The following is a 15625-nucleotide window of genomic DNA, read 5'->3' on the forward strand; positions in this document are numbered from 1 at the left end:
CGGCTTATTTTTTACACAATGGAAAACTATTTTCTATTGTACTCGCCTCTTAAGCTGTCTACACTATCAAACTTCATGTGACCAAAAAATGTGATGTGCCCATATATGGACATGATGATGTCATATTACTACCATATTTAAGCATATCACTACCATATTTGGGCACATCACACTTTTTTTGTCAAACTAATTTGATAGTGTAGACAGAGCTTTACAATCTTCTAGCATAGAGGGCAAACTGGAGTCACTCATTTCTTCGCAACAATGTCGTCACCACCATCATTGAAAAACTTTGAAAAGTGTTTCACTAATATATCTTATGGCCTTCGAAACAAAATAAATAGCATTTTATGGCAATGATCATTTCTTTTGAACAAATTATAAATTGTTTTGTCCTTCCAATTTCATTCCTTTCATTTAAAGAGCACATTGTTATTTTTCAAAATATAGTTGATAGTGGTTGCTAACGACAGTGAAATTAATTCAATTAGTTTTCTAGGAAGTGATTAATAACGGATAATATCCTGAATTGTTTCCGGATTTTGTTTCTATGGCATTATGTGACCCAGGTCAGCGTATGGAGTCTTGGACAATCGTCCTGCGCTTGTGCCCGTTTGATGTTGACAACAGACATGTCTTTGCTAAAAAAAATATGCCTCAAAATATGTGTACAAATTTAATTAAAATTTTAGCAACAAAAGGTATCTTGTTTTTGTCGTGTAAAGAAAGAGGGTTGTAAACCATAAAGGTTTGCAGGGATGAGAGTACGTACAGAGTCTGTCTGCATTATCAAACTTTATGTGACAAAAAATGTGAAGTGCCCATATATGGAAATGACACTACCATATTCGAGCATAGCACTATCAAATTGGTGCACTTCACACTTTTTTTGTCAAACTAGTTTTATTGTGTAGACAGAGCTTAAGAAAGGGTTGTAAACCATAAAGTTTTGCAGGGATGCGAGTATGTAACCAAAAGTAGAGAGATTTTGTAGATGCTGAGACCATTACTGTAGACAGTGGCGTAGAGACCTGAAGCCCCTGGTTTAGCAACCCTAAGTGGCCTCTGGCGTTTTTACCAATTTTTGACATATTTTAATGCCTGTTTTTTCCTCTGGGCACTCTGGGCACTACTAGAGAGTATGTTTTAATTATAAAAATATAGAATTTAAATCCAAAATGTATTTTGTCTTTATTATACATGTAAACACATATTACATTTCAGTAGTCTGAGATAGGTTCTAAATAAACAATTTTAACCTTTAAAATGCTCTCGGATATCTTGTTTATATTCCAGAGATTTCATGCTTGAAAGTGCATCTTCAATTTAAATAGAAGCCAGGCCATCAGTGAATAGGGGGTGGAGTCATTTGCATTTATAAGCGAGGGAGTTAGACCATGAAAGTTTGTTTCGTTTCCAAACATTCAACGTTTTGTTGAAATTTGAATTGTGATATACTACTGTAGTAAGATTAAGAATTTTCCTTTAAGTAGTACGCCTATTGTACCTGTATACTAAAATGAATTCGTATTCATGTATCATAGTCATCTTCATGTATTGGGCAAGTTGTTTAGCATACAAGGGGGAAAGGCCACTGGTTTAGCACCCAAGTGGCCCTCAACACTACTGTAACTAGGTACACCTAGCATTGGAGAGTCACTTGAGTTAGTTGCATTGGAGCTGCTCATGCTCTGGGTTTAGCCATTAAGTTGCATTGGAGCTGCTCATGCTCTTGGTTTCGCCAGTGAGTTGCATTGGAGCTGCTCATGCTCTGGGTTTCGCCAGTGAGTGCACATAGCTGTTATGTGACTAGCTTGATTTGGTCTTTCGCTAGCAATTGAAAGTTTATGGTAAATTACCTTGTTTAAGTGGTAGCATTTTGTTGTGTTTTTTGTGTGTACGTATTTTGGACCTGTAAATATTAGTGCTGGGCCTGTATTTGGAACAGCACATTGACAGTTCAGGTGTTATGTAGGCATTTCATAGATAATAAAGAAGACTATTAAGTAATTAAAGAGTTGAAAAGTTCTCATGGATATAAAAGGTGACAGATCTTTTCATCGAATGTTTTAATCAAAGTTTTGCAGTTTCCTTTTCCAAGATAAATTGTTGTTGACGTCATTTCAAATCAAGATGACCATTAAGAAAAATGTTAGGGTTAGATTAACATGATTGATATGGTATTCTGAAGTTCATATTGTGTGTGAAAGCATGTCTATAGAATCAGTATAAAGGACAATACAGCATATGCTAGCTAGTGTTTTACTAGCAGAAAAGGCCTGTTGTTCTAGGCCATTCAGGGATAAAGTTCCTTAACAGCTTCGGCTTTTGTCTATGGAATTAAACTTCATCAGAAAGCCTTGGACTAGAAGAGATCAGTAGTAGAGGTTTAGCCTAGTATGTAGCAGAATGAGGAAAGGCGGGAGTGACATGTTGAAAAGAGTATGATATTTAGCAACCAATTGGACATAACTACATTTTTTTCTGCCAACTCTCTCTCTCTTTACTGTGAAGTTTAAACTGGAAGAGTTTTATTGTTTCATGATGCTTGGAATTCCATGTTTGTTTGGATGTTCACCTTTGATAGTTGAAGTTCTAAAAGATAAAAAGTTACATTCTGCCAATTTCAAGTGGATTTAAAACATTTTTGCATGTCTTTTCAGTTGGCAATTTTTAACATTGTTTACTATACCTCTGTCTTATCTTTGAATTCTGAACATTTCTGAAAACGTTATCAGGAAAGCAACAATGTGTTGGATATAATAATGTGGTGATTTACTAACACGCATCAATTTAGTGTTAGTTGATTGCTGGCGTTTTGGACATAAATCGGTTAAATTAACTTGTGATTGATGATAAGTTTTACTGGATTGGTTATGACACTACTTAAATTTCTGTAAATCTTGTTGGAAATTTCTAAAAGTCTTGTACTAAAGGATGCATACACGTACTCAAGAACAGTTTGTGTATAAACTCCTATTAATGGTAATTCTCCATGTGATAACAGCTTTGGAAACGTGATAATTCTCCTCTTTATAGTTTTCAATCCGATTTATTCTTAGGAAATTGCTGACCTATTAAATTAGCGATTATTTTAGCGTGAAATTGTTTATGAATTAAAAGAAAACTTTTATTATTAGGACTATAGTTATTGATGAACTTTGATCCTGGTTTTTGTTGGTGTAGTGTTTAATCAACTGTTCAAATTTAATTCAATATTTGCCTAACACATCCACTTAAACATCAGATATCTGTCAGAACGAGTACTTGTTCAATAATGGAGGCCACTTCAAGTGTACCTGTCGCAATGTCTTTATTGCCACAATGTTTTTGATTGAAGTTTATTTTACCGCAAATATTTCTCACAGTATCTATGTTGCCGCCATTGAAGACAGTACCTTCATAATAATACCGCAACTGCTTTTGAAAGGTTATTACCGGTACCAATTTTGGAACATAAAGTAGTGCCTGTGGAATACTTTGGTTTGGATTGTTACAGATTACCAAAGTAGATTCCAACTGTAAGGACATATAATTGCACCTGTTTGCCAATTTACCAATTTAAAAAACCTTGAAAAAATCTGGTTGGGAACTATACTTGGGAACCATCATCATTACATATCCTCCAGAGATGCAGTAACAGTACTCAGATTTTTGTTGAACTTTTTTATGAGGATTCTATGGTTGTCCCTCGATCACTGAACCGGACTTAAAATACCCCTTTAACAAAAGTTTGTGGATGACCCATATTGGAATTTCATCTGACTTTTCCAGATTTAAACAACACTGAATTGGAAATTGTTATAATTAGCTTTAATAGATTATCAACATGGCTAGGAAAATGTCCAAGCAGATCTTTAACAAAGTTATATCAGGTATGTTTTTGATTGTATATACTGTGGTTGTATGTGTGTTTGTGTAGATGGAACGAAAAACTGGAGTGTATTAGTGTAGGTATATCTACAGTAGGTAAGCGTTGTTTGTGGTCTTTTAATGGAGAAAAACAAACATGTTATTTCTGAATAGTTGTAGTATTAGGAAAAACATGTCAAATTAAGTTACAATAAGTTAAATCATGTGGGTTCCTCAGAATGTTTGTGGTTTAGTGGTTTAAATATTGGTCATTCCATTCCATAGATTCCTAAGTTCGAATCTTCTGTACATCCTCCAAACACTAGATTTGTGTTGTGCTTTATTTATGAACTATTTAAAGATAAGATCCATGCAACATGTTAAGCCTTGTCTACACTATCAAACCTTATGTGACAAAAAATATGATGTGCCTATATATGGGCATGATGGTGTCATATCACTACCATATTTGCACATACCACTACCATATTTGGCCACATCACACTTTTTCTGTCAAACTAGTTTTTAGTTTAGACAGAGCTTAATAATGATATGAATAATTTACTGAGAATTTCACACACATTGTGCATTTAGGGAAACTTCTGTGCAGTATGTATGTATGTACTGTACACCTTGGTGTAAGAATGTGATTTATTGTTCTATGTTCATATACAATGCACTGGAAATCTGGTCCCACCCTCTTTTGTTCTTTGATTAAGCACATTTACATTGTCCATGCCCTTACACCTCTCAAATTTTGGTAAAAAAGAAATTTTGTCATCTGTCAAGCAAATCTGTATTTTCCCCAAAAATATCTATAAATCAATTATGTGTTTAGAGGATTTTGTTTTATTTTTTTTGGTGGAAGTGGGGGAATAGTCCTACCCTAATATTGATAATGATTAGTAGTTTTTTTTATAGAAAAACTATTTAAATATTTAATAATTAAAACAATGAAAAATAAATGTCACTGCCTGATGATTGTGTAAGAAGTGGGTGGTCTTGTTGACTGAAAGCACTGTACTATTAATAAATTAAACAAGTTAATTATAAAGTGATGTTTAAAATTGGATACAGTTTCCTATCTTGTGTATCCAGTATTTATTGCCAGTATGTGGTTAAAAGGAGTGTTGCTAAAGACCTAAGCCACCTGAGTAATAAGGTCTATATTAGTATATTGGAGGATGAGTAATTCTATTCAGGGGTCAATGGCCTAATTCCCAACCAGGTGTGATTTTATTAGTAGTAGTCTTCTACATACAAAAAAGATTCATTAGATCAGATAGTCCTTGCATTGTTTACTTACTATATATTTACCATTAATTTAAATTTATTAGGGTTTTTCAAAAATATTTAATTAACCTCTAAATGTTTAATTAGCCTTGTATTTAAATTGTTTTGTCACTTTAACAAACAATGTACTTGGAAGTTTTTCACAACTTGTAAGTATATATGGCTGATTGTTACACAGTATTGTACAGTACATCTGTGTCTATTCTAGATTATCACCCATTCAGTTGTACATTGTATTGGCAAGTCCAATCTGTTCTGAAACCCCACTGCATTCTTTCTTTTGTTTTTAGCCTATGATGTCTGTACCTTATCCAATCTACTTATACAACCTATCATTCTATTGTTCTAACAGCCTATCATTGTCTCACCAACCCCACTTTGTGTCCAATTCTTTTAGACCTGGCTTATCTAATCTGTACAATACCTGCCCAGTATTTAAATATACTACATTCCTTTATTTGTTTTAGTCTGTCACTCTATTCTGTTTAGTATCTCTTACAAACTGTTATTATACTGAATTTGGAAAGTCCTATTTACTTATTGTTGTTTAATTGTAGAATCAGCTGGGGTATATTAGGTAATAGGTATCATTATCATTGTTATATTTAATGCATATGTTTACAGCTGTACAGTACAGTATAGGCCTACCTAATTAGTGGTTTGCTGGGTATTGTTTCATTTACGTCATAAGTCTCTTTGACAATTTGTTATATAATGCTGTACATAATATATTATAAATATAACTAATTAGTTTCTTTCATTTAGTGTTTCTTTTTTACAATTAACAAAATAATTATTTATTTTTATATGAAGTAATTAATTTGAATCATAATTTATAATAAATTAAAAAGTGTAAACAATTTTGGATCCTGATTAATTAGTATTTTGCTGTGAAGGAATGTTTACTTCAATTCATTTAGTCATACTTATTTTTCAGGAATGAATAATTATTTATTTTTATTATGAACTAATTAATTTGAACCTTCATTTGTAAAAGAACTGCAAAAATAGAACTACTCTCTGTCCAGTGTAAACATTTTTTTCTTGACTAGCCTGGGCAACCTTTCGTTGTGACCAGTGGGCTAGTAAAATATTAAAGCTGTGTCCACATGCACTAAGGTTAATCTGATCCGAATCATCCAAATTAAGTTACATTCACACTTGTTCCATTTCACGGAACAAAAGACAGTGCCATTCATTACTTTATAATGATTTTCCATTATTTTGTTTTCATTCAGTGAATCAGAAAGTGTTTATGTAACTTTATAACTGATGTTGCACTTGAATGTGAATAGTTAACTTTCTTAAACCTAATGTTTAATAGTTCTGAATATCTCAAAATGAATATACATGTCTTCATTTAAAAAAAAAAAAGAGTTACTTTTACAGTGCAAATATAAATTAAGAATTGTCTAATGATGAATCGGTTGACGTCATACAAATGATAGTTGTTTCGTTTGACGCAAAGTAGTTATTTTTTATCGTATTAAAATGATCGGATCTCAGATTTTATCTAAATTTGTTCATCTTCTCTATAAATAGATGTTCTCATGTGTCAAGTGATTGAAAAATATGAAATTTTATCTTTTACTGTTCAAAATGAATGTTTTGTTTTTTTTGTTAATGTTATGTAATATAGTCTGCAGGTACATTTGTGTTTGTGTTAAATTTGTTTATAAAAGTATGTGGTAATCCAACAAGTAAGGAGTTCAGACATGATTAAACTTTTCTAATTGCTGCCTAACATTTAAAATTTCCACCATCACAAATCAGGGTAGAACAATATTTTAAAATAATTATTATTTTATCTTGCAGAAATTGAAGCCTCCGAGACTTGCCAGTGGCTGAGGGCTACAGGGTTTCCCCAATATGCTCAGATGTTTGAGGGTAAGTTATTTCTATTTTTCAGAAAAAATGTTTTTGCAAATTTTACAATTGTACAAAATTTGGGTGTATACTGTAATCTAACTAAATCATTCTAAGAAAAAAAGATTTTTTTTAAACTATCGAGAAAACGATTTGTTTCTATTGATATTAATAAATACAGTATAGTATATCATGCTGTGAGAAAAGAAAATCCAAAACCCTATGGGAGGATTTTGCTTCACGCTCTATCATTTAGAGAATGATTTAACGGCTGAAATGTTGCGATTAGGTACAGTATAAAATTAAGTTCTTAGTTTGTGCCTACAGGGCTTCCAACAGGGTCTGCTTAGAACCTTTAGCTTGCAGATGGTAGCCCCATCCATTTGTAATCGTCTGTGACTGCCTCTACCACAGTGTACATGCTCTATTACCATTCATTTCCTTTGCCCTCTGTTTTCACCATTACCATTTTTCATGTGATCCCTTTTAAGACATGCCCACACAACATGCTGAAATAATATTTATATTTGTAAACAAACTCATATACATACATCCCAGCGGCAACTTTTGAGTTAGAATCGTTAAAAGTAACAGCGGGTGGCGCTGTTTTGTGGTTTTAACATTGAAATCCTGTAATTCAAAGAAGCGAGTTAAGGTTAACTTTATTATTGAATTTAAAAATGTGTTACTTTCGTTAGATTTAGAAATCTAAAGAAAACAGTAAATCTTGTAATTCTTAGTATGCCTTAGCAGAGAAAAAATGAGATGAAAAATAACAACACTCTAGTCTAAGTGAGCTCTAAGATCTTGTGTAAAAAATGTCACTTAAATCCATGTTACGGTTTAAGCGCCTTGTACACAAATGTGAAAAAATGATAATAAGTTGGGATGCTCCCACTAGTATGTACTGTTGCAGAATGTCCCATTTTTATGTAGGGAATGCTAAATTCTTTTTATATTGTTTCACACTGTGGAGTGCTAATGTTGGTTTATCCAGGTAAGCGGCACTTATTTAAGACTGCAGTATCAACACCGCTGTTCTTTGTGTAATTTGCGACTTCATAGTTTTATTTTTAAACACTTAATTCTGAAATCTCAATTGCTACCAGATATATTTTGAAAATTTAAACAATTAAAAGCAAATTCTATATTTCTGAAAATTCAATCTTTTTTTCTATACAGTAGTTTTCATAGAAAACAATTGAAACTTGAATTACATAATGATTGCGTAAATTCACATGTATGTCAATAGGATTGATATACACTAGTGTCATCTCCTACAATAAAGGTCATTCCACCTTCATTATTCATATTGTTTACATATTATCAGACAATTGTCACATCTGTTACCAAATATTATTCATAAAAAGCAGTTCATACCTGTGAACAGGGTGACGTATATTAATTGTTTGCTGTCAATTTGTAATACCTGATTAAAGATGAGTAATTTATATAACACATTTTGTAGCACTACTGTAGTACTAGTAGATATTAGATATCAACAAGTAGGACTAACTAAACACATAAGGTAAGATTCCTTTGTTCTGTTATCTTGTAATTGCTATCTTTTTGATGATCAGATCTATGATTACATAAATTTTATTGGTACAGTAACCTTTAAAGAAACTATTTTCTTGTGGTAAAGTTAAATTTACATGAATACACAAGATTAGATTAGCAAACTGTGGTTTGGAGTTCTTCTCAACCATAGTTCTGGTGGTAGATCAAGTCTTCTCGGATTAGGACTTAATACTGGAGGTCCAGTGTGCAATTTAAAGAACCCAATGTATCACTCGGAAAAGTGAGTGTGTTACCCTGGTGTACTGGTCCATCAACCCCTGTCATTCATGGTAGGCACTGCACTGTTGCTGCCATGGGTTCGTAAATCATCTAAATCAGAATTTGAATTCCTTAATTGAGGACGAATATCTAATCAACAAAAAAACAGAGCAAAATTGAATAAAATTTGAAAAGAATTAAAAGACCCACAGTGATATTAAAAATACTTTTAGTTTAAAAAGATTTTAATATACGTACAAAAAACAGTTGATTTTTGCTGTACATTGGATAGCAACATAAATCTAGTAGATTAATCTCAAAGCAAATATACATAAATTACATACAATCAAAGCTTAGGCAATCAAAACACATGTAAACTCCCCCAAGTTCACCAAACAAACAAGTCACAAACTTGTAAAAACACAGATTAAAGAATATTCTTCAAAATGTCAAACAAAGGGTCAATGACCTGGAGTAAAGTGACCATAGAGTAAAGTGACCATAGAGTAAAGTGACCATAGGACAACTACTTTAAATTAATTAATGTGAAAGAAACAAGAAGTTTTGTAACAATGGGTATATAGTCTGCTGTAGGTGAGTTTAAGGTGAAGATACTACCCCTTGGCTTTATCCAGAGGCACAAATTCGTCTCCTAATTGTTTATTTTTGTGTAGTTGTTGAAACAACTTCTTTCTTGAGTCAGGTGTAGCCCTCTGGCTTTGCCTGGAAGAACTAAAAAGTCATTACTAATAGAAAACATAAGGAAGTGGTTTTGAAGAAATACTTCTTAGGAGAAAATTTAAATTAATTGAATGGAAAGTACATTAAAAATGTGTGGAGTTGATCAAAACAAATCTATTAATTAAATTCATTAATATTTTTGTGAGAGAATGTACTTTTGAATCCAGACATTTGTCTACTGTACAAGTCCTTTTATGGAGACATACAGTATTCAGAATATAGACATTGGGAGTTAGAATGCCATTTAACGGTTATTGCTGTGCAACTTTTAGCTGCAATACAACGCAAAATACCGGTTATTTGATTGACAGCCCCTTTCTTTAAGTCAATTACACTGCGGTACAGTTTGAATTAACCGCTAGAGGCCATTGCATTGTGGGTAATGCTAACAGTTTCCATCAATTTCAACATACTGATTTAAATGGTTATTTTAGGAGCATACATTTAGCATAAATGCAGTCGATATAAAAATTATATTTTAAATTTATTTTGAAATATTAATGGTTTATTCGGTGTTCTAAAACAGACCCTAAGAGCTTCTTGGTGTAAAACCCTTGATGAAGTTTATACCATGATGAAGCCTTTGTTTGTTATATACCAAGAATTCCCCATATATTATTTGTGCTAATAGATGAATTTGTAAGGTAATTAGTAAGTGTACAATAAAGAATAAGAACCTGGCAAAAATATCAACAACTGAGACTGCTACATGGTTTGTGTATTAAAATATGTTGTAGTGTGCGTACCAGTGTGCGTGCTGTAAATGTAATCGCCTAATAAAACATCGTGTTTATTAGAGAAACGGTAAGTTATTTGCTTACAAAAAAAAGGCGTCAAGAGGGTGCCAAACATTTCGTTATATATATTTATCCATCTATAACAATCAATTTAAAAGAATGAAGTTCTTCAGGTCAGAGAAATGGAAACTGGTGTCATTTTGATGCTCTATTATAAACATGAGGTTATAAATATTTACATTTAGGTGATAGAAAAGTGATGAATGACTTACCAGATAACACACATTTTGAGGTGGAGGGCAGTAATTACGCCTTCCAGGTACTGAACTTTAAATTTCCTATTCCAGTTAGTTTTGATGTGATTGATGGCACTGGTCAAAAGTAATTGATTCTAACCATTACTGTAGAACATTGTTTTTCTTTGCGTAAATTTGTTGTTTAACATCCTATGAACACACACCGTTTCTTAACGGTAATAAAGGTAAATTATTCCTTCCGAGTTGAAATTCTGATCAGGCCCTCTACAGACGACCCATAGCAGCCATAGTGCAACGTGTACCTTGGAGATAAGACGATACCCTACTCATTTTTAATAGTGTACAAAGTTCTTAGCAGCCGTTTTATGTACACCGCTTTACGTCCCATCCAATAGACGAGGCAATGAGAGTAAAACTTGCTAAAGGATACAAGCAATATGGCACAGATGGGTCTCGAACCAATGCCTCTCGCATGCTAGTCCAATTCCATTACAATTATGCAATTTCATTCTATCTAAACAGAACTAATGGCAAATTTACCTCCACTCCCAAAGACTTATAATAAGACTTTATTTATGTATAGCATCTTGTGTTATGTTTGTCTTGTGAACAGGATTGCCACCTTTCAGAAGCATAGTGAATGAATTCACTTATATGGTTATCCTTGGCAATAATTTGCCTAAAATATATAAAATAAAAAACAAACAAAACAAAACAAACTAAATCTTTAAACATATCGGTAAGCCCCATTGGTCTAATTTTCCACTTGCAATATAAAATCATTGTATTGTAACATTTCACATACTGTATACAAATATACCGATACATATTTAAAAACCCACACAAAAATATATTTGAAGGTTTTTTACAAGTCTCTTCCTTCATTCCACACTGCTGTAAGAAGCCTCTAGATAACCTTTACCAAAGTATTTCACAGTGCTGCTTGCTTCCCACCCTACTGTACCATACAGTGAAAAATACCCCCTTGTGATTGCGTGTTTAAAAACTGTGTTCGTTTAAAAGAAAACAAATTAAAATTTGATTTATTACGGATATAAAACCGAATTTATGGGAAGCTCCAACATATTGGTTTGTAAGATCAAATAATTTTTCTTCTTTTGTAACTATAGTAATTAATAATACAAATGTTTTTATCTTTAAAAAAAATTGTGATTTATTTTCATGTTTTGTCGACAACATAATTAATTTTTCGAAATGATTACATATCTGGTTACGTCTGCAAAGTTTCTAAAGCGCAGAGAGGTAATACTTACATTTATTTGATTTATTTTGAACATGATATCAAGTTCTTTTAAATGTTGAAGTGCTACAAAGCCCTAAGTGTTATGTGCAAGTGTGGAATGTGAGCAATGGGATAATGAGTATGTTTACATTTGGTTAAATACCCAATGAAATGTTCATCAAATTAACTAGGTTTATTGCGTTCGTGATTGCGTTCGTGATTGAGTTGTGCTTAAAAAATGTAATTAATTAAACAATTGAAATGTAAGATTAAAAAGGGACTAGGTTCGAGCTTTCGAATGAACCACCTTTTTAATGAGGTGCCCAATGTAAATCAACAGTGAAAGTATATACTAGCCTAGGTCATGATAATTGTTTCCCCTTTTGTGGAAAACAGATCCCCCTGTAAAAATCCTGGCTACAGGCTTATCTCCATTATCCCAGTTTATAGATTATTTAAAGAATTTGTTGTTGAAAAGATGAAGCTACTGTATCTAGAAGCCAAGGTGTGGAAGCATACTGTAGGTGTAAACATATATTAAGAGTTTCTTGGGTAGGTAATGTGTGAAATTAGAAAATAGGCTTTAGTCTGGATTGCAAGATGTCAGAGGTGGGTGTGTGTGACCGCCCGCCTCTGCCCAACACAATTATCTTTTGTTGTCACATTAGTACATTTAAATCTTCCATGATACTGTGTAGAAAATAATAATCAACTATTCGTCCAATGTACCACGAGTGGGTATTGAAACAGTATGACGTAGACGAAAGGATTAACTGTTAAACCACATCCACTGATGGTAATAACATTAGTAATTGAGTAAGTGATATTTTATTATACACGGTAAAAAAAAGTAAAGATTTTGTGTTGCAAATAAATGTATTTTTTTGTTAAATCTTAATGTTTAATATTTAGCTCTGTCTACACTATTAACTAGTTTGACAAAAAAATTTGATGTACCCAAATATGGTCACATTTTTTAATATAAAGTTTGATAGTGTAGACAGAGTGTAAGCTGTATTGAACTTTGTATGTATAATAGTAGATACTACAAACCACAGATTTAATTACAAAAACATACTGTACTAATGTACTACAGCAAGTCATAAACATTTGAAGGCCAATAAAAGAAAATTCAATAAAGATTTCCTACAACTTCCCATTTTGAAAGAATTAATTCCTATTTTAACTTGTGAAATACCTTTAGTTAATACGTACAGTACATGTTACCGAAAAATATAGTAGCCAAACCGTTTCATTTCTTCAGAACTTTCTTCCGGTTTTTAACAACATGTGAACTGTTCTGCACGTAAATTTTGTGCCGGAACTTACCATAAAATTACTCATAACGCATGTTTTTAAATTGAGTTGTATAGAGATTATTCATATTTGTTGTATAGCATAATTACTATGAAGATAACATGAATCTATATTTTCCTGTTCGTCTTTAAACTGATTGCATTGTGAGTACGTTCTTTTCCTTTTTGAATGTTGTGGATTTAAATTGGTCTCGTCTCCTGGGGATATAGGAAACATTTATACTTCCAGGTTATGTATTTCATGGTGGCATGTTTATTTAATTTTTATTTTCTAGGTTGATTTTTCAAGAATTTGATATTTTTAGAAAAATGATGCTCTGTAGGGAATTATAACAAACAGAATGTATGAAATGTTTACAATAATTATAATAATATGCGATACATAAAAAAGTGTTTGTATTGTTTATGTTCCATCCATATCCTCCTCTCCCAGCAGCCATCTTCAATCTTAAGGTCTAAGGTCTACACTATCAAACTAGTTTGAAAAAAAAAGTGTGATGTGCCCATATATGGTAGTGATATGCCTAAATATGGTAGTGATATGACATCATCATGTCCATATATGGGTACACATTTTTTTGTCACATAAAGTTTCATAGTGAAGACAGAGCTTTTCTTAATATTATATTAAAAGGCCATTTAGTAATTTCCCTATGTTTGGATTGTACACATATTTGTTGATATTAGTTCAAGGTGTTTTTGAGGGTTATAATTATTGAGATTGTTTACTAGTTGACCATATATGAATTTACAATACTTTCATTTCACTTGCTATGTTTTGTGTACATTGGCTTAGTTTTCAGGACAGTTCAGATACCAAGGACATGTCCTATGGTGTAACATTGAACAAGGATTGGTCATTTCTAAAGCTCTGACATTATCAAACTAGTTTGACAAAAAAGTGCGATGTCCCTAAATATGATAATGATGACCAAATATGGTTAGGGTACTGATATGACATCATCATGTCCATATGGCCACATCACATAAAGTTTGATAGTGTAGACAATGCTTAATAAATATATCCTTTTTTTTTAGTAGGTGGAATACCTGCCGATTTATGAGGTCTAATATTTTTCCTACCACATACAATATCATTTTAGTGCCTAACCGTAGGCTGTTATTATGGCTTTTTCCAAAAACTAATTATTTAATGCATTAAAAAGCAGTGGGTTAGGGGTTGTTAAACAAACTGTCATGTTTTAGAAATGTAAATAAAATCATTGCTTAAGCTCTGTCTATACTATCAAACTTGATGTGACAAAAAACATGATGATGTCATATCACTACCATATTTGGGCATATCACTATCATATTTGGGCACATCAAATTAGTTTGATTGTGTAGATAGAGCTTTAGAATATACTGAGGGAAAAAAAACAATGTTTTAAATATACCATCATGTTTTGTATACAACAGTAGAAGTTAACCCCAATAAGGGGATGGTTTTTTCAGGACATACTTTAGTTTTAATGTATGAATTGTGCCGCTTAATTAGATTTTCCCTAAATACAGTGGTGTTGATTCCAAGGAGGGGTTCTCTGTTATATTGTAGACTATACAATATTTCTGTAGGTATTTTATTGAATTGTTTAGATAAACTAAATATAAAAATTCAGTCCTGGTTTTGTGGGAAAATGGAAAATAGTTTGTATTTTGATTTATTAGTGTCCCACTTTCTAACAAAGATTTGGCATCTAAATATATCATTTTGACAGTAGGCTTTTAATCATACCCTGCTAAATAAATCATTTTGTATGGTTTTTTGTACTGTGGTTTTACATGGAATGTTATGTGTAGTTATTTTATTTTAACCAGGCACTCTGAAATGTTGATGGTTATGTTGAATGCTGCCCTAGTAAGTCATGTTCACTGGTCAAAACATATAAAATAAATCATTTCGTTTCTTTTTTTTTTGCTGTGGTTTGAAAAGAAGAATGTGTAAAATTTACATATTGAGAAATTCATGATGAAAATTCAGAATTTACTGTTCTACTTCTGTATATAAGGCCTGGTCAAGATATCCATATAAAGATTTTTTGCTACTATAGATTTATTTTAACATACTTTTTCATTCCAACTAATGAAAGTCGTACATAAAAAACACATGCATACATATTTTTAAGAGAGAAAAATGGAATATACTTATATATACTCGCATCACCCCTTTATTTATTTAATAGATATAACTTTAATATCAAAAAAACACAGGCATAACGTACATATTTTTAAGAGAAAAATGTATGGTATGTTATACTTATAGCTCGCAACACCCCCTTTTTTTGTTGAATAGATATAAATGATCAAATTGATTAAAAAGTGGTTTAAAAAATGGTATCTGGCAGAAATTATTTTTTGTTTGGGCCTAAATGGAAAACCATTCAGGCATACTGCTGTTACTGATGAAAGACCTAATAACTATAATTACATAAATACATGAGATGACCCTGCCAACCATGTACTGGTCAAGGAAAGTTCACTTATAATATATCAACTGCTGTTCACTAAAATGATTGATAAGTCGATTATTAATATGATGTA

The 15625-nt window shown here is 32.1% G+C and overlaps 1 protein-coding gene across 2 annotated transcripts in view; it reads left to right on the forward strand.

Annotated features, from left to right (window-relative positions):
• The window catches only part of LOC144842129 (rho GTPase-activating protein 7-like), a 125651-nt gene that overhangs the window by 64606 nt on the left and 45420 nt on the right, over positions 1–15625 (forward strand). For both annotated transcript variants that reach the window (XM_078698506.1, XM_078698507.1), the window contains one exon: positions 6961–7032. In XM_078698506.1, coding sequence (XP_078554632.1) covers positions 6961–7032 — 72 coding nt within the window. The remainder of the gene's footprint in view (positions 1–6960; positions 7033–15625) is intronic.

The sequence above is a fragment of the Antedon bifida genome, chromosome 5, assembly GCF_963402885.1.
Source record: "Antedon bifida chromosome 5, ecAntBifi1.1, whole genome shotgun sequence".
Classification (NCBI taxonomy): domain Eukaryota; kingdom Metazoa; phylum Echinodermata; class Crinoidea; order Comatulida; family Antedonidae; genus Antedon; species Antedon bifida.